Below are 20,104 nucleotides of genomic sequence, written 5' to 3' on the forward strand. Positions count from 1 at the left end.
AGACAGGTAGTGGCCCAGAAGTCTGCAGGGAGAGTCTCTGTGACCCAGCAGCTAAGTCACAAATGTCCTTGGGTCTACACTGTTTTCTCCAAGAAGGTGCCTTCCTAAAGTTTTGTCATCCTCCAGAAATCAAGACTGATTGGAAATTAAAAAACAAAAGTGTATACTAAAGTTACCAGCCCTTTAAAATGACCTCGCTCTGCAATTTTGTTTACAGGTATTTACCCACATTCCTGACAGCCATCGGGCCCCCTGCCCAGAAGGCAGTCCCAGGGGGTAAAGGGAGACAGGGCCACACTTGTGCCAGGACCCTGACCGGGCACAAGTCAGCAGAGTCCTGGGCTGCCTGGGCCTGCTCCACTGTCTATGTGAAATCACCTTCCTGCCATAGAAGAGACTACCTTTTCGCTTTCCAAATAGTCTTTAAGCTGCAGACTGTGCCACACGCTGGGACAGTCCCACAGCACCCTTTCCCTTGCCCTGTTCTCCTCACAAGCATGTGTTCATTCTTATGGCAATCACGACAGTCTTAAGTAGTGGTGTGGGAGTAAATCAGTCCTGGTTTTGTAGAAGGAGAATACAACGTTTTGTGTCTTTTCAAATAAATAACTGAAACATTCCTCCAGAGCACAAGGCCCTGGATTGCAGTGAGATATCAGGCTACCCCAAAAATACAACTTACAGGCTCTATTCCCAGGCTGCAGTCCACGTGTTATGATGTCAAAAATATTTCTGAAGACTATCAGTGTCAAACACCAAAAATGAAAGAAACCAAACTCCTCATCTCTGTGAAACTATTGGTTTCTCAATAGCTAATTGGTTTGTTTATTTATTTTTTATAGTTTTTTTTTTCATTTTTGAAAGAGACAGAAACAGCAAGAGTAGAACAGGGTCAGAGAGGTAGGAGGAGAAAGAATCCTAAGCAAACTCCCCACTGTCAGCACTGTGTCCAATGTGAAGCTCAAATTCACCAAGTGTGAGAACACGACCTATGCCGAAACCAAGACTCAGATGATTCACTGACTGAGCCACCCAGTCGCCCCTGTTTTTAGAGTTTGAGAGACAGAGAGAGAGAACAAGTGTGTATGAGGAGAAAGGGGCAGAGAGAAAGGAGGATGACGGCGCAAAGCAGGCTCCACGCAGAAAGCAGCCAACCCACACTTTTTGTTACCTCTGAACTTACAAAAATACACATTTCGGGGAGCGGTGGGGTGGGAGAACCAGAAGGCACTACCACGAATCTTAGTGTTTTCATTACAGAAAATATAAGGATGTGAACGAAAACACATCAGCAACATCTAAGGGACAGAATTTTCCCAGCATGGTTCCAGGAGCAAAAGGTCTACTTTCAGTATCAAATTGCATACAGTCAGGTGGCAACTATCCAAGTTAGTGTAAAACACTTTTATACACTTCAAACATAGGGACATTCAAATCAGACCACTGTTAAACAGTTTCTACAAATTTCCATTCCCAGGGAACCAAAAGCCTGAGGGTTCCTACAGAATTGTGAGCAGTAACAGAAATAACGGCATTTCACCTGAACTACAACTGACAGCGTGCCGGTCATGATCCTTATTATGAGTTCTGAGAAGGAGACTACATTGAGGCAGACAGAAAGAAACTAACGGACAAGTCCGGGGGCTGAAGGGGAAACGGCCTCTAGCGGGAAGGTGCCCTGTGGGCCCAGTGTGGACGTGAGGCACCCCACTCCAGACCTCGCAGGCACTCGGGGCACTGAAGAGTGGCCACATGCGTTGCCTGCTGTCCAGTATCGCAGAGCCCACTGAGTTCTTCCCCGGCTCAAGGCCCCATCCCGTTGTCCCATCTCCAATGTCCCCCCTTGGCCCGCCTCCTGCTTCACCCCGCTAGACTGCAAACCACCTCTTCTGTTGAAGAGGGCTCACTTTTATTTTTCAGTTGTCGGATCACTGGGATGTGGTCTCAGCCTGCCTCCTTCATCCATTTAACTCAGCTCTGGGACACGCTCAACCCACATGCGATCTGCTCTGCAGTGGAAAGTCCCAGAGAGATATGCCCGCACCACTCCTCTGGATCCCATCCCGGGCATCACAGCGCCTCAGCTGCTTGGTAAGAAACAAAACCCACTGCTGTTACTCGTTCTCAGAATCAAGACCAGTTAAAAATAAGAGGTACTGAATAGATGGCAAAGGTCAGAGTCTATTTATTTAAGAGAAACTCAAAAACTACAGGGGAAGGAAAAAGGAGGGCAACCTAGTGAGTACTCCAGAGAGACCACCAGATGAATGACAGTTTCTGAATGCTGCTGACCATGTCCTCACAGGGGCTGCAGTTACACATAATGAGATGGAGCTTCTGTGATCATAGTATCTCGTGGATATTTAGATGCAGACACTCTTAAAAGCCACGAGACTGCAGTGCTCCCACTGTTCCCATTTACAAGTGATTAAAAAGAAGCACAGGAATGCTACTACGTAGCTTCCCCAGAGCCCCAAACTCATCTGTGCAGGAGCCAGGCTCAGAGTCAAGTGCTCTGGGGTCACGCCCTCCCTGCACAACTTCTCAAGGTGGACTGGGAATCCTCGGGGGTCCTTTCCAGATTTCATACATGCTCTACGTCCTCTAGGGACCATAGTTGAATACGGGCCTCAGGTTCACTGTGGAGGAGATATAACCTATTTGCAGCTATATAGAACATTGAACAAACAACCACTGCTTCAAAACCAGGTACGCTGAGAACTGCTCAGCCACATGACAAATAACACAATGCTTATTTTTTAAAGTTTATTGTGGTTATCAGCTTGTCCGCCCAATTTGCTGAGTCCCAGAGCACCCTGGGAGGGTTTTCAACCTCCAATTCAGCGGCTGTGGGGAAGCAGAGTGATGAAATGGGAGGCGGGGGGTGTCAACAGCCACGTGAGGTCTCCCGAAAGGGGGAGGGGTCTGCAGGTCGAGTGACTGCGGATCTAGAGGAACGATGCCAGTAAGACCTCCCGCATGCGAGAGCCACGCAAGGGACACCAACCTGTTCAGGCGGTCTTGTCACTAGCGTGGCCGGGGTGGACCTTTTGTTTCTTGCCTAGCAAGCAGCACACTGAAGACTGATGACCTTCTTTTGGGGGGCATTGTGCAGCGAGTCCTGGCTACTGCTAATGCTGCTGAGGTTGCTCAAGGGGCCATCCTGAGAGCCTGTCGATCTGGGTGACCCACAGGAGAGCATCTTCCAGGCATGCTCGTTACACGACACACCGCCCCACGTGAGGGAGAAGCACAATCCCCCAGCTTCTAGGGAGGGCTGAGCCCTGGGAGCTGACACTCTCTCTCTCCCAAGTATATCTGGAGTCCAAGCGCCCTGGGTCGAGAACGCTCAGCACCCCTCCCAGGCCGTGACCCAATAACCATGTCGTGAGTCTCATGTAATGCACTGAGTCTGTCCCTGCATAGTGAGGGCCAGCCTCTCCTAACTCTGAATCTGGTCTGTGCTAACCAAGAGCAATCAGTTTCTGAGATCCCAAAGGAAGGATTGCCTTCCTGAGAGTACTTGGTGTTTGGGTGGCTGGTAGAAGAAATGATGGCTAGCCAACTTGTTTCCCTCCCTGGCCATTAAAGATGCTTTCACTCTGAAGAACAGTTGGTTCACCATGGGCAATATTGTCGAGGACCTGCTTAGCACAGAAAGAGACCATTCATGAACTACTGCATCCAAGCCCTGTTCCAAACATCTGAGCTTAGCTTACAGCACAAGCCTGTTACCTTGGAATCACTGTCTTCACTATCCACTGATAGGATGGCAAGGGAAAACAGTGAACTCCAGAAGCTTTCCCTCATTTCTAAGGTAATAACACAGGCATCTTGCCTTTGGGTTCCCACGGTAGAGGACGGAGGCTTCCCTTTGCCGTACCCATATGTGTTTCATATCTATCCATATCTTATTCCTGAGACCATCAGCTTGTCTGGGAGTTGTCCTAGTCATTGCATCCTAAGATTTATCTCATTTTCTGGACCACATGCTTCCTTGGGGAATTCCATCAGACATCTAAAGCAGTTAATATCTATCCATCTCAGGCTGTTCCACAGAATAGAAATGGAAGGAAAACTTCCAGACACATTCTACAAAGCCAGCTTTACTTTGATTGCCAAACCAGACAGAGACCCAGCAAAAAAAAAACAAAACCAAAACAAAACGACTATAGGATAATATGCCTAATGAATAAGACTACAAAAATTTTCAACAAGATACTGGCAAAACAAACGCACAGCATATTAAAAGAATTTTTCACCATGATCAAGTAGGATTCCTATCTGGGCTATAGGGCTGGTTCAATATTTGGAAATCAATCAATACGATACATCACATTAAGAAAATCACAGGTAAGAACCACCTGATCCTGTCAATACCGGCAGAAAAAGCATTTGACAAAACACAGCATCCTTTCTTAATAAAAACCCTCAAGAAAGTCAGAATAGAAGGAACATATGTAAACATCATAGAAGCGATGTATGATACAAGTCCGCAGCTAATATAATTCTCCTGGGGATAAACTGAAAACTTTCCCCCTGTGATCAGGAACATGACAGGGATGTCCACTCTCACCACTGTTGTTGAACATAGCTTTGCAATTCCTAGAAGCAGCAATCAGACAACAAAATGAAATACATGTCATCAAAATGGCAAAGATGAAGTCAAACGTTCACTCGGCACAGACCACATGATACTCTACCTGGAAAACCTGACAGAATCCACAAAAAGTCTTCTCGAACTGATACATCAATTCAGCAAAGTCGCAGAACACAATATCAATGTACAGAAACCCATCGCATTTTAATATACCAATAAAACAAAACAGAAAGAGAACTAAAGAAACTGATCATGTTCACAGTTGCACCAGGACCATAAAATACCTATCAATAACCTCAACATACTAATGAACCAATCCAAAGATATAAAAGTTCTGTGTGCTGAAAACGATACAAGGGTTATGAAGGAAATTGAAGAAGACACAAAGAAATGGGAAAACATTCCATGTTCCTGGATTCGAAGAATGAATATTGTAAAAATGTCAATACCATCCAAAGCAATCTACACATTCAATGCAATCCCCATCAAAATCGTGCCACCATTCTTTCCAAAGCTAGAACAAATAATGCTAACGTGTATGGAACCACAAAAGACCCCAAATATTCAAAGTAATATTGAAGAAGGAAACAAAAGCAGGAGGCATCAGAGTCCCAGATTTTAGCCTCTGCTACAAACCTGTAATCATCAAGACAGTATGGTATGGGCACACAAACAGACACATAGGCCAATGGAACAGAATAGAGAACCCAGATTCAGACCCACAAATGTATGGCCCACTAATCCTCCACAAAGCACGAAAGAGTATCCAATGGAAAAAAAAAACACAGACTCTTTAACCACTGGTGCTGGGAGAACTGGACAGCAACATGCAGAAGAATGAAACTAGACCACTTTCTTACAGTGTACACAAAAGTAAACTCAAAATGGATAAAGGACCTGAATGTGAGACAGGAAACCATCAAAAGCTGAGAAGAGAAAGCAGGAGAAAACCTCTCCGACCTCAGCTGTGGCAATTTCTTACATGACGCGTCTCCAACGGCAAGGGAATTAAAAGCAAAAATGAGCTGTAGGGACCTCATCAAGATAAAAACCTTCTGCACTGCAAAGGAAACAAGCAACAAAACAAAAAGACAACAGATGAAATGGGAAAAGATATTTGCAAATGACGTATCAGACACAGGGCTAGTATCCAAACACCTATAAAGAACTCACCAAACTCCACACCTGAAAACAAATAATCGGGTGATGAAATGGGCACAAGACATGAATAGGTACTTTTCTAAAGAAGACATCCAGATGGCCAAGAGACATGACAAGATACTCAACATCACTCATGATCAGAGAAATACAAATCAAAACCACACGGTGGTCAGAGTGGCGGAAATGAACAAATCAGGACACTATAGATGCTGAAGTGGATGGGGAGAAACAGGAACCCTCTGGCATTGTTGGTGGGAAGAAAAACTGGTGCAGCCACTCTGGGAACAGTGTGGAGGTTCCTCACCACATTAAAAAAAGATCCACCCGATGACGCAGCAATAGCACTGCTAGAATTCAGGGGATTCAGGAGTGCTGATGCACAGGGGACTCGTACCCCAGTGTTTATAGCAGCATTTGCAACAATAGCCACATGATGGAAAGAGCCTAAATGCCCGTCAATGGACAAATGGATCAAGAAGATGAGGTTTCTATATACAATGGAATACTACTTGCAATGAGAAAAGATGAAATCTGGCCATTTGTAGCAACGTGGAAGGAACTGCAGGGTGTTCTGCCAAGTGAAATAAGTCAGGCAGAGAAAGACAGATACCATATGTTTTCATTCATATGTGGATCCTGAGAAACTTCACAGAGGGGAGGGGAAAGGGGGAAACAAGTTGCAGAGAGGGAAGGAGGCATACCCTAAGGGGCTCTGAAATACTGAGAACAAACTGAGGGTTGATGGGAGGTGGGGGAGAGGGGAAAGTGGGTGATGGCCATCGAGGAGGGCACCTGTGGGGATGAGCACTGGGTGTTGAATGGAAACCAATTTGACAATAAATTATATTGAATACAAGAAAAAAGAAAAGATGCTCAAAGTCACTCCTCATCAGGGGACTACAAATCAAAACCACACTGAGATGCCACCTGACACGGATCAGAGTGTGCCTGTGGGTGGGCAGTCAGCACTGCTGCTTTGCTGGGACACAGTGTGTCCTCCAAAAGCGACAAGGGGTGGGGGGTCTCGCGCTTTGGGAAACATGGACAATCAGGAGCAGCAAGGCTCCAATGTAGCCCAGGGTGTCCCGAAGCTGGCCCAAACGTGGCCCATCAGCGGCATCGGGGCTCTTACAGGCTCCCGAGCCCCTGTCGGTGGCTGAGGAGCGGGGTGGGGGAGGGGCTTGGAAAGAGCACAGACTTGGGTTATGATTGCACGGAGACCCGCCCATGCATATTTTTGGGGGTGGTTTTGGCTTCTTGGCTAGTTTTCTAGAGCAGTTTTCGCAAACGTGAGAGGATCCTCCAGAGATTTCACACACATTCCTGCTCTTACTGAGGCACAGCCTCTCCCCTGAGCAGGTATCCGCAACCCCCGCCAGGGCGATGCCTTTGTCACAGCCCCAAACCTGTGCTGATGTGTGTCCATCGCCCAAGGTCCGCAGCTGAGATCGGGTTCGCCTCTGACGTTGTACCCGAGTGCGTTCCGGCGGGTGCGTGATGAGGAGTCTCTGCCGGTGCAGCGTCCCACCGGGTAGTGTTTCCTCCCTGACGCAGTAGTTTCCGTTGGTGCTGGCGCCACAGCGCATTTGCCAGGCGGAGAGGTGGGCGGGAGGCCGGCGGGCTCTTGAGGGCGATAGGAGCCCGCATGCGCTGTGGAGGGCGAGGGAGGTGCCCTTCTGAGCATCCGGGTTCTCCCTTGCTAGAAGTCTTCCACCTACGAAGATGTCGCCCTGGGGCCCCTGTTTCTCCGAAGACCGTCCCGATCGAGGCAGGTGAGTTCTGGTGGACCCAGTGCCGCTCGGACTCCGCAGAGGCCACAGTGCCAGCCGTGAGAGGCCGGGTGGCTCGAGGCGCCCTGGTTCTGCTCACTTGGGGGACAGCATTTGGCCACCCTCGGGAGGAAGGCCGGCCTGTCCGTGTGGACGCCCGCAGGCTCCCGTGAGTCAGTCGTGGTGGCCGCTCTGTGGCGGCGGGATGGTGTGGGGGGTGCCTCCCGTGGCAGTGCTGGCTTAACCGCTCGGCAGGCAGTAAGGGCCCTTCTCACTGCAGGTAGTGGCTTCTGGGAGGTTCTCCGGGTGCCCGCCTCAGCCGCGGCTGTCCTGTAAGGAGTGTGCCGCCCGCCCTCGCAGAGGCTGTCGGAGACCTTCCCGCCTTGTCCGTCCCCTGACCCCACACAGGCTGCACACGTTCTGTCCCCCGAGGCGGCTGCCACGAACAGAGGCCGCCTTAGGCCCTTGCGTCCTGTGGGCCAGGCCCTAGAGAGTCTGGTGAGCTGGGGAAACCCTATAGAAATTGGGAAGTTGACGAGAAGAAGGGGACAGTGTCCTTTGTTCCCTGGTCAGTGTTTCTCAGACTCGGTGGTGTCGGGACACTTGGACATCAGGGGATTATTCAGGGCCCCAGAGAGCCTTCGAGTGTGGTGGTTGTGTCTCTGGATCTCTACTGTGGTGAGATTAAACCGAGAATTGAAGCGGGCACCTGGGTGGCTCTCTGTGTTAAGGGTCCGACTCTGGCTCAGGTGGTGATCTCACAGTTGATGGTTTAGAGCCCCATGTGGGGCTCTGTGCTGCCAGCTGCCAGCCTGGACTTGTCTCAGATTCTCTGTGTCCCTCTCCCTCTGCCCCTCCCCTTCACGTGCCCTGCGTCTCTCTCTCTCAAAAACAAACATTAAGGAAACCAAACCAAATCCCAGCATCTCAGATGTGATGAACTCACTTAAAGACAATAAATTAGGACAGATTAACGTACTCATACCTTTCGTGCAAAACATACGTACATTTTCAGGACAACACTGTGTAGAAGCGTGGCATTTGCTTAGTGCAAGATCTTTATTGTTCCAGCTGCTTCTGCATTCAGTGTCTTGTGGCCAATGATGTTTAGGAAGGCGATGTGGACTCCCCCAGATGAACAGCTGGAGGCGACTAGGGTGTGGCGGTAGCTCCTCGGGTGTCTGGATGCCCTTTCCTGACTCTGCACTCAGATGGGTGGGGCTTCCTTGCTTCTCTTGGGGGTTAGCTGCCCGCACAGAGCGGCCTAGTTGTGTGGCACGCGGTGGACGTTTGGAACATCCTAGGCCACTACTTTCAGCTGATCTTCCATATTTTTCACTCAGCGAACACATTCTTGGAACCACCACCTGGATGAAGAAATGGAACCTTACCGTGCTTCCTACCTCCTACTGACTCCCACCGAACGTCCCCCAAAGGTAACCACGGTCTTGACTTTCACCAGCGATTGCTTTGGCCTGTTCTTCGCTTCATGTTGAGCCAACCCTTGAGCGCTGTGTGTGCTCAATGCACCTGCTTTCCTTGTGTGGCTGTGCTGGTCCTCCCCTGCTGTCGAAGGCCCAGTGTGTGAGCACAGCACGGTTTATTGTTTCTGCTGTGGCTGCTCCGGTTTGTGCAGAGGCTGCCTGCAGAATCACATGCATCGTATTGGGTTGCCTTGGAGGAGCAGGGCGTGAGTGGTGGCACGTGTCTGTTCCCCACAAGCAACAGCGTGCGGGAGCTCAGGGCTGGCCGATGCCTGGTATTGCCTCTTCTCGTGTGTTAGCTGGTTGCTGGGGCTCAGGTGCTGGGAGGTATGGTGTGTTCGTGGGACACTCCCCTGTGTGTGTCTTGGCCACTTACATGTTTCTTTTGAGAAATAATTGCCTTTTGGAAGCCACTTTGTGATTAGGTTGTGTGTTTTGGTTTTTGTTGATTAGAATGAGTTCTTTCTATGTGTGTGGAATACATCCGTGAATGGCACAGCTTTTCACATTCTTGTGTACGTCTGCCTTACGTTCTCTGTGTTGCCTTGTGGTAAGTTTCTTTGGTTTCTATCCAATAGTATAACCATTTGTATGTTTCTTGCCTTGGATTGGCTAGGGCCTCCAGTACTGTGTTGAAGGGAAGTGGTGAGAGTAGGTGTCCTTGTCTCCTCCCAGATACGAGAGAGAAGGGTTTCATAATTTTTTGTATACTTAATATTTTTTAAAGTTTCTTTCTTTCTTTATTGATTTAGAGAGCATGCATGGGAAGGGGAGTGGGAGGGGGGAAAGCGAGTGGATCCCAAGCAGACTCCGCACTGTCAGCAGAGTCTGATGCCAGGCTTGAACTCATGAACCGTGAGATCATGGCCTGAGCTGAAATCAAGAGTCAGACGCTTCACCGACTAGAAGCCACCCAGGTGTCCCAAAGAGTTCAGTATTTTACCACTACATGTGACACTTACCGTGGCATTACTGGTAGATAGTTGTATCAAAACATGAAAATTCTCCTCTGTTTTTAGTTTGCTCTGATTTTTTAACAATCATCAAAGAAATAATAATACTAAATTTTCTGAAATGTGTTTTGTGCATCTTTGGGGACAAGTGATTTGTGTAATGTGGTTTAACTGAAAACAACTTTTGCCCTTCTAGATTAATCCAAACCTGATGTCTATGCATTCTCTTTGCACTGGATTCCATTTGTAAATAGTGTGCTTTACATTCTTGCATGTGTATTCAAGAGAGAGGTGGGTGTTCCCTTGCACCCTCTTGTGCCGTCCTTGCTGGGGTTTGGGTTTAAGGTCGTGCTGGCCTCCTAAAACAACGTAGGAAGAAGCACTCCTTGTGCTTTCCCAGAAGAGTTTTTGTATGTGTTCTTTCTTTTGGGAAGAAGTGCTAGGCCAACAGCTGGTGTAGGGTTTTCCTTGTGAGAAGGGTTTTCATTGCAGATTCCTTTCTTAAGTGGAAATAGGAATTTTCTGATTTCCCATATCTTCTTGTGTCTATTTAGATAAGGCATTTTGTTTTCTAGGAGTTTGCTCAGACCTCCCAGACTTTCCAAGGAATAAGTTTCAACTGGTTTCTAAAACCCCCCTATCTGCAGCATCTGGTGTGATATTTGCTTTAGAACTTCTTGATATTGGTACTTTGTGCTTTGTTTCTTTTTCATAGAACCAACTTGGGCTTTTTTGATTTCTGTCATTTACTATTTGTTTCCCGCAGCACTGATTTCTGCCCTTTTGTTTTCCATCTACTTGGTGATTGTTTGCTGTCCCATCTGGTAGTTCTTGAACTAAATCCTTCATTTGATTTTTAGCCTTTGTTCCTTTCCAGTATGTGTATTGTATTTACTTGCTTATTAGTGTGTTGATTCATTTCAGAAGGAGAGCATGAGCAGGGCAGAGGGTCAGAGGGAGAGAGAGAGAGAGAGAGAGAGAGAGAGACAGAGAGAGAGTCTCGAGCAGGCTCCTCACTCCGTGTGGAGCCAGGCTGGGGATCGATCTTGTGGCCGTGGGATCATACCCTGAGCCAAAATCAAGAGTTGGTCACCAAGCAACTGAGCTATCCTATGATATATGTATTCTAAAGCTATGAGTCTCCCTTTAAGCACACCTTTCCTGATCTCACAAGTTTTGATAAGCCAAATGTTTATTATCTTTTATGTGAAACTATTTCCTAACTTTCATTGTGGCATCTTTTTCTTAATTCATCACAATGTTTAGGAGCATAACACATCTTGATGTTTCGGGGGATTTTCTCGTTCTCTTTGTGCGGATTTCTAGCTTAATTCCATGAAGGTATCTGTCTCAGTGTTTTGGGGTGGTTGTAACAAAATACCATAGACTGGCTGCCTAATAAGAAACAGAAACTTCTTTCCTACAGTTGAGGAGACTGGGAAGTTCTCAAGATCAAGGCATCTGCAGATTCCGAGTCAGGGGAGAGTCAGCTTCCTGGTTCATCGACAGCCTGCTTCTCCCTGTCCTCCTGTGGTGGCAGGGGTGACGGTGCTCTCTCAGCCGCCCATGACTGGTCATCACCGGAAGTCTCCCTGTCTTTCTCCCATCACTTTGGGCGTGATGAATTGTTGCGGGAAATGAACAGTGAATCTAATGGTATCCGTCAATATGCCCTGCCGTATTTCAGTCCTTTGTGATGAGCTGACTTTCCTAATGGCCTGGCATATATTCGTTTTCATGAACTGTTCCTCGGGCACGTGAAACTAATGTGTATTGGGGGAATGCAGTAGTCTCTATTTATAGGTTAGATGAAGTTTGTTAATGACACAATTCAGATTTTAGTAACCACTTGAAACCAAGTAAGGAATAGGCGAGAATGAGTTTAATAATATAACTAACAGGCATATCCAAAATATCATTTCAGTGTATAGCCGGCGTGAGAAAAAATTATATATGATTTTGAATTCTCTTTTTTCACGTTGTCTTTAAAATGTGGTGTGCATTTTATACTTTGCACACGTCGCACTTTGAGGAGCCGCGGTTCAAGTACTTGCAATAAAGCACGTGACCCCATATTGGACAGCCCCGTCACACTGCCTTGAGTTTTCTGTTGTCGTCAGTTCTGTCAGATACTGAGAGATGTATCGTCAAGTCTCCTATCGTGCTTATGGATGTGGCTCTTTTTCCTTTTCTATGTTTGTCAATTTTTCTGTATTTTGAGATGGCGTTATTAGGTCTATGCAAGTTTAGAAGTCTTGTTCTCTTGGTAGATGGAACTTCCATCGCGAAATGTTCCTCTTTGTCTCTAGTAGAGCTTTTTGCTTATAGAGGTTACTTTATTGGGGGGTCCTGGTGGCCACATCAGTTTTCTGTTCGGTAGAGTTTGTCTGGGGATCTTTTACTTCCACCTGTCTGTGATCTTACGTTTTAAGGTGTACCTTTGTGACCAGCGTAGGCTTAGTTTCCTTCTAACGCATTTGAGAGTCAACCTTTTGCTTGCAGTATTTGTGCACACGTAATGACTGATATGTTAGTTTACACGTACCGTATTATTAGTTTCTTCTTTGTCCCAGCTGTTCTGTCTTCCTTTGGTCTCTAGCCTTCGTTTAGAAGCAGGAAGGAGTTTTTAATTGTACACTGATCTGTTAGGTTAATTGGAGTGTATCTATTTCTATCTATTTCAGAAATAGAATGTATCTATTTCTATTTCTGGAATGTATATCTATTTCAGGTGCATTTTAAACTGACCCCTGCCCGATTCAGGACTTGTACTGCTTCCCTGACACTGCTCTCTCCTTTTATCTTTTCTTTGTTTTAAGATTTATTTGTTTTTTGAGAGAGACATAATACAATCGGGTGAGGGGCAGAGCAGAAAGGAAGACACAGAATGTGAAGCGGGTTCCAGGCTCTGAGTCATCAGCACAGAGTCTGACACGGGTCTCCAACTAACACACCGTGAGATCTTGACCTGAGCCAAAGTCGGACACTCAACTGACTCAGCTACCCAGGCGCCCCTGCTCTTTTCTTTGACACTTGAACCACACTGAACTCCTCTTCACCTTTCGTTGGCTAATATTTTTACGTTTTAGATGGATTTTCCCCTTGTTGTCATTGTTTCGTGCACTTAATGCTTGTTAAGTTTTGTTCTCATAGTTACCCTTTCTGTTGTGATGTTGTTCTGCAAGCCTTGTTTTTTCATATTTCTTTCAGAGACTACATTTCTTTTCTGCAACAAGCTGCTTTAATATTGATTTTAGTTTGTATCTGTAGTTGATGTGTAGTCATGGTTTGTGTGTGTGTGTGTGTGTATGTGTGTGTGTGTGTGTTGTTTTTGTTTGTTGTTCAGTTTTTATTTTTGTTTTTGCTTCTGTTTTGCCTGAAAAACATCTTTACTTTGCCTTCACTGTGAAGAATGTTTCTGTTAGGTAAAGACTTCCAGGTTGGTGGCTATTTTAGTTCACCTTTCATACATGCCAATCCATCATCTGGCTTCATTTGCTTTTCTTGAAGAGTCAGCTGGTAGTGTTGTTGTTGTTGTCCCATGGAAGGCGGTCTCTTTGTCCTCTCATGACTGTTAACATCTTTTTGCCTGAGGTGTTCCTTGTGGAGTCACTCTCTTGGTTCTTTTATCAGTTTTGATTCTTATCTTTGTAGTGAAGTGGTACTACCCATTCTGTGTTTCCTCTACTTTGTGGGCTCCTATTGGACCTTTGTACCACATCTTCTGTGTCTTTTGGGCTTGTGTATTTTCTTGACGTTTTCTCTGTGTATGGTCTAGATATATTTTTACCTACCTATCTTTCAGTTCACTGAGGCTATTCACCTGTGTCTAGTCTGATGTGAAGCCCACGGACTGAGTTCTTAATGCCATTAACAAGATTTTTTAGTCTTTTAATTATGTTGGAGAGCTAGATAGAGTGGGAGCAAGGGAAGAACAGAGAGAGAGGGAGACATAGATGCCGAAGCAGGCTCTAGGCTCTGCACTGTCAGCACAGAGCCCAACGCGGGGCTCAAACTCCCGAATCATGAGATCATGACCTGAGCTAAAGTCAGATGCTTAACCAACTAAGCCACTCAGGCACCTGGAGATCGTAATTTTAGCTCCGATAATTTGCAGTTTGAGAATCTGTTTTGAGTCTCTGAAAAGTTCCCATTTGTCAAGAATGGTTTTTGGACAGTTGACTTTTGCATCCAATCACTCCAGTCTATGTGTCTCCTCTTGGTCTGTTTCTCTTCTTTCTTCTTTGGGTCGATATGATGTAAAACTTTTTTTTTTTTTAATGTTTATCTATTTATTTTGAGGGAGAAAGAAAGTGAGAGCAGGGGTGGGGGTAGAGGACGGGGGAGAGAGAGACACTGTTGAGCAGACGCTCTTTTCTGTCAGTAGAGAACCCAACCCAGGGCTCAAACTCACAAACGTGAGCCGAAACCAAGTGTTGGTCACTTAAACGAGTAGACTGAGCTATCCAGGTGTGTCTCTTTTTTTGTTTGCTTGTTTGTTTCTTTCCTTTTCTTATTAAAAGAATTTTTTTTGTTAATATAATTTACTTTTGAGAGGGAGAGAGAGGTAGAGACAAAACTTGAGCAGGGGAGGGGGAGACAAAGTGGGAGACACAGAATCCAAAGCATGGTCCAGGCTCTTGACTATCACCACAGAGCCTGACGCGGGACTCAAACCATAAAGTGTCAGATCATGACATGAACCAAAGTGGGATGCTTCCCCGACTGAGCCACCCAGGCATTCCTTTCATTTCTTTGCCTTGCTTTGCCTTGCCTTGCCTTGCCTTTCCCTTCCTTTCCTTGCCTTGCCTTGCCTTGCCTTTCCTTGCCTTGTCTTGCCTTGCCTTGCCTTTCCTATCCTCCCCTTTCCTTTCCTTTCCTTTCCTTTCTTTTCCTTTCCTTTCCTTTCGTTTCCTTGCCTTTCCTTTCCTTTCCATTTTTTTCGTTTCTTTTCTTTTCTTTTCTTTTCTTCTTTTTTCTTTTCTTTTCCTTTCTTTTCTTTACTTTTCTTCCTTTTTCTTTTCTTTTTTCTTTTTTTTTTCTTTTCTGTTCTTTTCTGTATTTTTTGGTCTTGCCTTATCTTGTCTTTTCATTTCTTCTTTGTTTTTATTTTTGTGCTGGACTGTATGGAGAAGCATAGAGGCTCTTCGTGTGCTTTTATTCCTTCAGCATTTCATCCCACACACCCCGAGTGTGGCGGTTATTGGGCCCACTCAGGCGTGAGTGTGTTGAGACTGGGGCTCAGTCTTTGTAAGGTGCAGTGTGAGCTGGGCTCACGCTGTCCCCCACCCCCGTGTAGACCTCCAGAGTCTCCATTTGGAGGCCTGGAGTATTTCCGAGGACCCGTCCTTGATGCTAGGTCCCAAAGCCCAGTTATTTCCTCCACAGCACAATGAGATGATGGAAGGGTCAGCTTCTCAGGCAGTGCTTGCCGAGTGCCGGGCTCATTTTCTGTGCCTCCCTGTGCTGTCCAGAGCTCGGTTCGCTGCGACTTTCTGCTTGCCTTTCTGTTAGGTTTCCTTTGCAGCTCGTTGGTATATTGCCTGCAATCCCTGAGGAAATTCAGAATCCTCACATGTCTTGAGGGAGAGAGAGGACTCTGAACATTAGAGTTGGCTCAGCGGGCTTCCCTTTTGTTGGGGTCTCAGTCCTTCCAGTTGTGACTGCCTCAGGGTCTCCTTGATGCCTTCAAACATGCTTCAAATTGAATTCATTTTTCCTAGTTCATGATGTGTTGATTAGCAGGCTACTCACATGTATAAGAGCAAGCCAGGGAAGACTGAGAAGTCATAGTAAACATTTTGGTCATCAACATTTGTTACAGGAGAAAACAAAACCCAGTAGTCCTTGCCTAGTACCCGTCGTTCTTCTAAAATGACCATCCAGTTTGCGCACGCTCAGCCAGCGTCCATGGAGTGGTGATGGTGTCAGCCTCCCAGCTCCCTATCCCCACCGCCATGGCCGCCCTCCTCTCCTGTCAGGTGCCTGCCCAGGGCAGGCTTTGTGGTGACGGGCTGGCTATGGCAGGGCTTGATGGTTTTCCCAGAGTTTTTTGTAACGTCCCTTGGCATCTTCCTGACTTTCATAACGTTCCCTCTGTGGCGGTTCTCTTTGGTAGCATTGACTGTCCTTCTTGTCAAGTGCCTGTGTCATGAGCCTCACAGGTCCTCGTGGCCCCTGGTCTGCAGGCTGACTTAGACCCGCTGCGCTCCGGAGCGAGTGAGCCGCCAAGACACGTTTGGTGGTGACCCGTGGGGTTCTGGGTGGCCAGGACATTGTCCAATGCCAAAGAACTTTAGAGGACAGTCCCTTGCTTTCAGCGTACTTCCTGAGTTGAGGGACAGAGCCGGGATGGAACTGGTCCAGGGAAAGGGCTCTGGTTGTGTAGCCAGACCACTGGCCACTGGCACTTGTTGCCTTCAGGACCCTGGGGTGAGCTTCCTACACAGGGCCAGCCGCCCTGATCACACCCCCGCCTGTGTCCGCTCAGACGGTAGCTGCTTCACCCCTTCCTACCCAACATCTTGGTGCTCACTTGTCTTTCTCGTGAATAAATGTCGTTTGTGGCATTTTCCCCCCGACAGGGCATCTCCTTCTGCGTGAAAAACCTGTGCAAGCAGCCATGGTCTCCTCAACTGATTTTCTTGGGTTTTCCCTTTTTGTCTTGGAGTGGTTGACATGCGGTGGATGGTGGTTCCTGCTTCTCTGCAATCTTCTCTGGGGCGTCTGGGAAACCGTGTGCTTCCTCTTCGTGGTAGAAGCTGCTTCTCCTATCATCGTGACCATTTGAAAAGCCAAACCCCTTTCTAAATTCACCAAGCTATCCTGTGCCTGCATTGAAATGTGCCAGTTTTCGATCCTTCCCTTCCTTCTGCCTTACGTCGTGATATCAGGTCTTCACTTGTCTTGCAGTTTGAGTTGAGTCTGCAGGTGTGCCCGTCTCACAGCAGTCCTACATCCACAGAAATGCCACATCTTCCACACGAGACACAAAGATGTCTCACACATAGCACCAGGTTTTTGCATGTGCTGGGGTAGCCGCAGCGAGAGCTTCGAGAATTCCCCTTTCCTTGTGCCTCCATGGTCCTCACGCAGGCCGGCTGGCAGCTGCAGCTGTGGACCTCAGTACATGTCAGGCCATTCAGCCTTTCCTTGTCATACCATGAGTCTTCTCTACATCGCGGGAGCACGTCCAGCATCCCTGGGGACACTTCAAACGGGTCCCAAGGTGTAAATAAGGTTCGTGACATTGCCCTTAACAGGGTGAAAATGACGCAGGAACCCTGAGAAATCACTTTTCTTCTGGTGCTTGATTTACTGGAGAAAGGAAGTGCTTACCAAGAGCTGAAAGCAGATTCGTGCAACACTTGAGGTGACCTCAATAGCAACAGGAAGTGGTGCACACTTCCCCCAGAGGACAGCGTCTGCTACAGCTCGTGTTATGCGGTTAGGACTTAATCCTGCGTCTCCACATTTGTTTGCCTTTCTCTTGACTGCAGATGGCACCAGGTAGGTACGGTCAGTTTCTGTGTGCAAAATGATACGTTTTATCTTGTTAGAGTAGGTTTGTGTATGTTTTCGGATAGGAAATGCTATAATAGCCTAGTATCTGCGTTTATTTCATGCACCCGTGGCCTCCCTTTTACTTACTATCTTTGATATTTCGTAGCTGCTCAGCTCATCTGCCAGTCTTTCCAAATGTCACACATCTCCAGAAAAGTTTCCAATGTATTTATTGGAACAAAAATCCCCACATAGAAATGGGCCTGCACAGTCCTACATCAAGGATCAGATAGGCGTCTGTGGGTTCACCTTGTCAAATCAGATTGCAAGGAACGTGTTCAGTTCTGTGGTAACATTCCCGTTGATTTGGAAAGGGTTAATTTATGAAGGAACTTGAAGTATGTCACCAGTTTGTCCTTGGATTTTCTAGAATGGCTGAAATCAACCACTCTCTTTATTTGGAATGTCAGTTTTTAAGCGAACCTTTATCCCCTCATTTGTCCTACAGAGACAAAAGCTCTGGGGCGCCTGGGTGTCTCCGGGCGTTAAACGTCTGACTCTTGGTTTAGCTCAGGTCATGATGTCCTGGTTCACGGATTGAGCCTTGCACCAGGCTCTGCGCTCGACTGACTGGAGAGTGTGCGTCCACCTCCTTGGAGCCCATCTGTACGCCATGTCCTGGGGGGCGCTCGGTATTGGCGGGAGAGAAACCCCATGTGGGGTGGTGGGCCCTGGCATCACTCTCCTCAGAGACCCTTCATCCATAATATTTCCTGCTTGACTAAAGAAATAAGTCTTAAACTCTCCCTATCGACAAGAGTCCTACCATCATTTTTGAAAAGCCCATTTGGTATGGTTGACTTGACTGAGACAGGGGTCCAGGCTAAGACAGCAGCTTTTGAGTACCGTCAGCCTTTCCCCGCTGCCGCTCCACAAGCCTGCTTGCCAGACGAGGCCAGAGGCTGGGGATGGACAGCAGGCTTCTCGGCCTGTTGCTCCCGAGTCAGCAGAGCTCCTGAGTCCTAGACCTGCCAGGCACCTGCAAACGTCTGTCCCCTTGAGTGTCGGTCCCTCCGAAAATCCCCGGGACTCCTGTGGGTGGTGAGGAGGGGACTGGTGTGTGTGATGCTACTTGAGGGTGGTGGGTGCTGGGACTCTGGAGGGCCACGGAGGCCTGGTGTGCTCTGGTAAAGACCCCCTGTGTCTCTCCACTTTTGTCCCCTCTCCGACCCTAGGAGTGTGCAGCTCTCGCTGCAGAGCTCCACACCTGCAGGGAGCAGCTCGTGCAGAGAGAGGAGGAGATCGCCAACCTGAAGGCGGAGAGAAACAACACCAGGGTCAGTAGGTGCACTGCCAGGGTCTTTCAACACAGGACACCATTCACTCCCTTTGTCTACATGTCCCCATGGAGTTGGCTGGGACCTATTGTTCTCAAACCTTGTTTGATCCGTGAGGAGGAGTGAGGCTATTTTAACACATTCGAGGGGATGGCTCCCTACCAGGGCACTGAATTGAAGGGATTCAGACTTGATTTTGCATTTGGTGAACTTGAGGCCCGGAATTGAAGGTGTTCTTGAAACACGCTTTTCCTTTTGCCTCTCCCGCCAGCTACTGCTGGAACATTTAGAGTTCCTCATCTCCAGGCACGAGAGATCTCTCAGGAGAACATTGGTGAGGCGACAGGCGAAGACTCAGGCCGGCATGTCCAGTGAGGTGGAGGTGCTCAAGGTCCTGAACTCCATATTGGACAACGACAAAACGGAGGATGAAATGGTGTGCCTTGCCATGGCGGTTCTCAATTTGTGCACATGCTGTGTGTTATAGGCACACTTTGTGTGTTTGTGTGACTTGAGTTTCCTTTTCATCTTCTTGAATTCTTGTAAGAAGACAGGTCTGTATGGTTAAAAAGCAGTAGTTGGTGGAAATGTGTGTATCGATTGGCTAGTACAAATTACATAATGTAATTTATTTCAGGGAAGATTTGTCTCCAATGTTAAATTGAAAGCTGTTAACAAGCAAGTTTGTGAACAGGAGCATCCGTGAAAAACCTTACCAGCATTCTGTCATGTTATTTGAGGCAAAGGGGATCTTAGGGTAACTGTACAGTAAGGCCTAGTGAAACACCTCTGTGTACAAGCTCAATCCCTTTGTTTCCAGGTGAGAGAGCAGTTACGTGTGGCACTGGAGAGGTGTAGTTTCGTAGAAGAATTAGAGGGCACACGCAGAGTTCAGCTGCAGACCTCATGACAGGATTTGATTGGAGGGGGTTTCCTTTTTATCCATTGTTTTAAAAACAACATATGAAGACTAGCAGTGGGGGCCGTCACATGTTGCTTCCCTTTCTGGCTTTCAAAGGTGCAGAGCAAGATGAAAGAGCTCCTGGCTACCCTGTGCACTCTCGTGGCCAAGCTGGAAGAGGAGCTAGACATCTCAACGAAGGACCTCATCCTTTCTCAAGCAATGAACACCATATTACAAAGAGATGTCCATGAAGTGAGTGTCGGATGAAATGGCCACACCGTCGTCTAGCCAAACGTGGGGTGTTTGGTTCGGTCATTGCCCAGTGTGTCCTTCGTCTCCCACGGGTTTTGAACATTTGGATTTTGGTAGAAGTAGCAGCAGAACGGGACGTGA

General features: G+C 47.3%; 1 protein-coding gene across 3 annotated transcripts; it reads left to right on the forward strand.

The window, feature by feature from the left end:
• Positions 1–7,401: 7,401 nt before the first annotated feature.
• Positions 7,402–19,658, forward strand: LOC131492648 (liprin-alpha-1-like). Of its 3 annotated transcripts, XM_058696360.1 has the most exons (5): positions 7,443–7,533; positions 7,811–8,028; positions 8,874–8,966; positions 18,706–18,807; positions 19,079–19,654. In XM_058696360.1, exons 3-5 carry the CDS (start codon positions 8,910–8,912, stop codon positions 19,292–19,294), a joined length of 375 nt encoding a protein of 124 aa, XP_058552343.1. In that variant the 5' UTR covers positions 7,443–7,533; positions 7,811–8,028; positions 8,874–8,909; the 3' UTR covers positions 19,295–19,654. The 3 variants fall into 3 exon arrangements, with proteins under 3 accessions (XP_058552344.1, XP_058552342.1, XP_058552343.1); XM_058696359.1 differs by lacking the exon at positions 7,811–8,028 and having other exon boundaries at positions 7,427–7,533; positions 19,079–19,653; XM_058696361.1 differs by lacking the exons at positions 7,811–8,028; positions 8,874–8,966 and having other exon boundaries at positions 7,402–7,533; positions 19,079–19,658.
• Positions 19,659–20,104: the final 446 nt, after the last annotated feature.

This window comes from Neofelis nebulosa, chromosome 13, assembly GCF_028018385.1.
Source record: "Neofelis nebulosa isolate mNeoNeb1 chromosome 13, mNeoNeb1.pri, whole genome shotgun sequence".
Classification (NCBI taxonomy): Eukaryota; Metazoa; Chordata; class Mammalia; order Carnivora; family Felidae; genus Neofelis; species Neofelis nebulosa.

Excerpts from the sequence above, each read along its gene's own strand:
- LOC131492648 (XM_058696359.1), top strand. The coding sequence starts at position 8,910 with ATGGAACCTTACCGTGCTTCCTACCTCCTACTGACTCCCACCGAACGT. Across the intron at positions 8,967-18,705 it reads CCACCGAACGTCCCCCAAAG|GAGTGTGCAGCTCTCGCTGC; the intron begins GTAACCACGGTC and ends CTCCGACCCTAG. Across the intron at positions 18,808-19,078 it reads CGGAGAGAAACAACACCAGG|CTACTGCTGGAACATTTAGA; the intron begins GTCAGTAGGTGC and ends CTCTCCCGCCAG.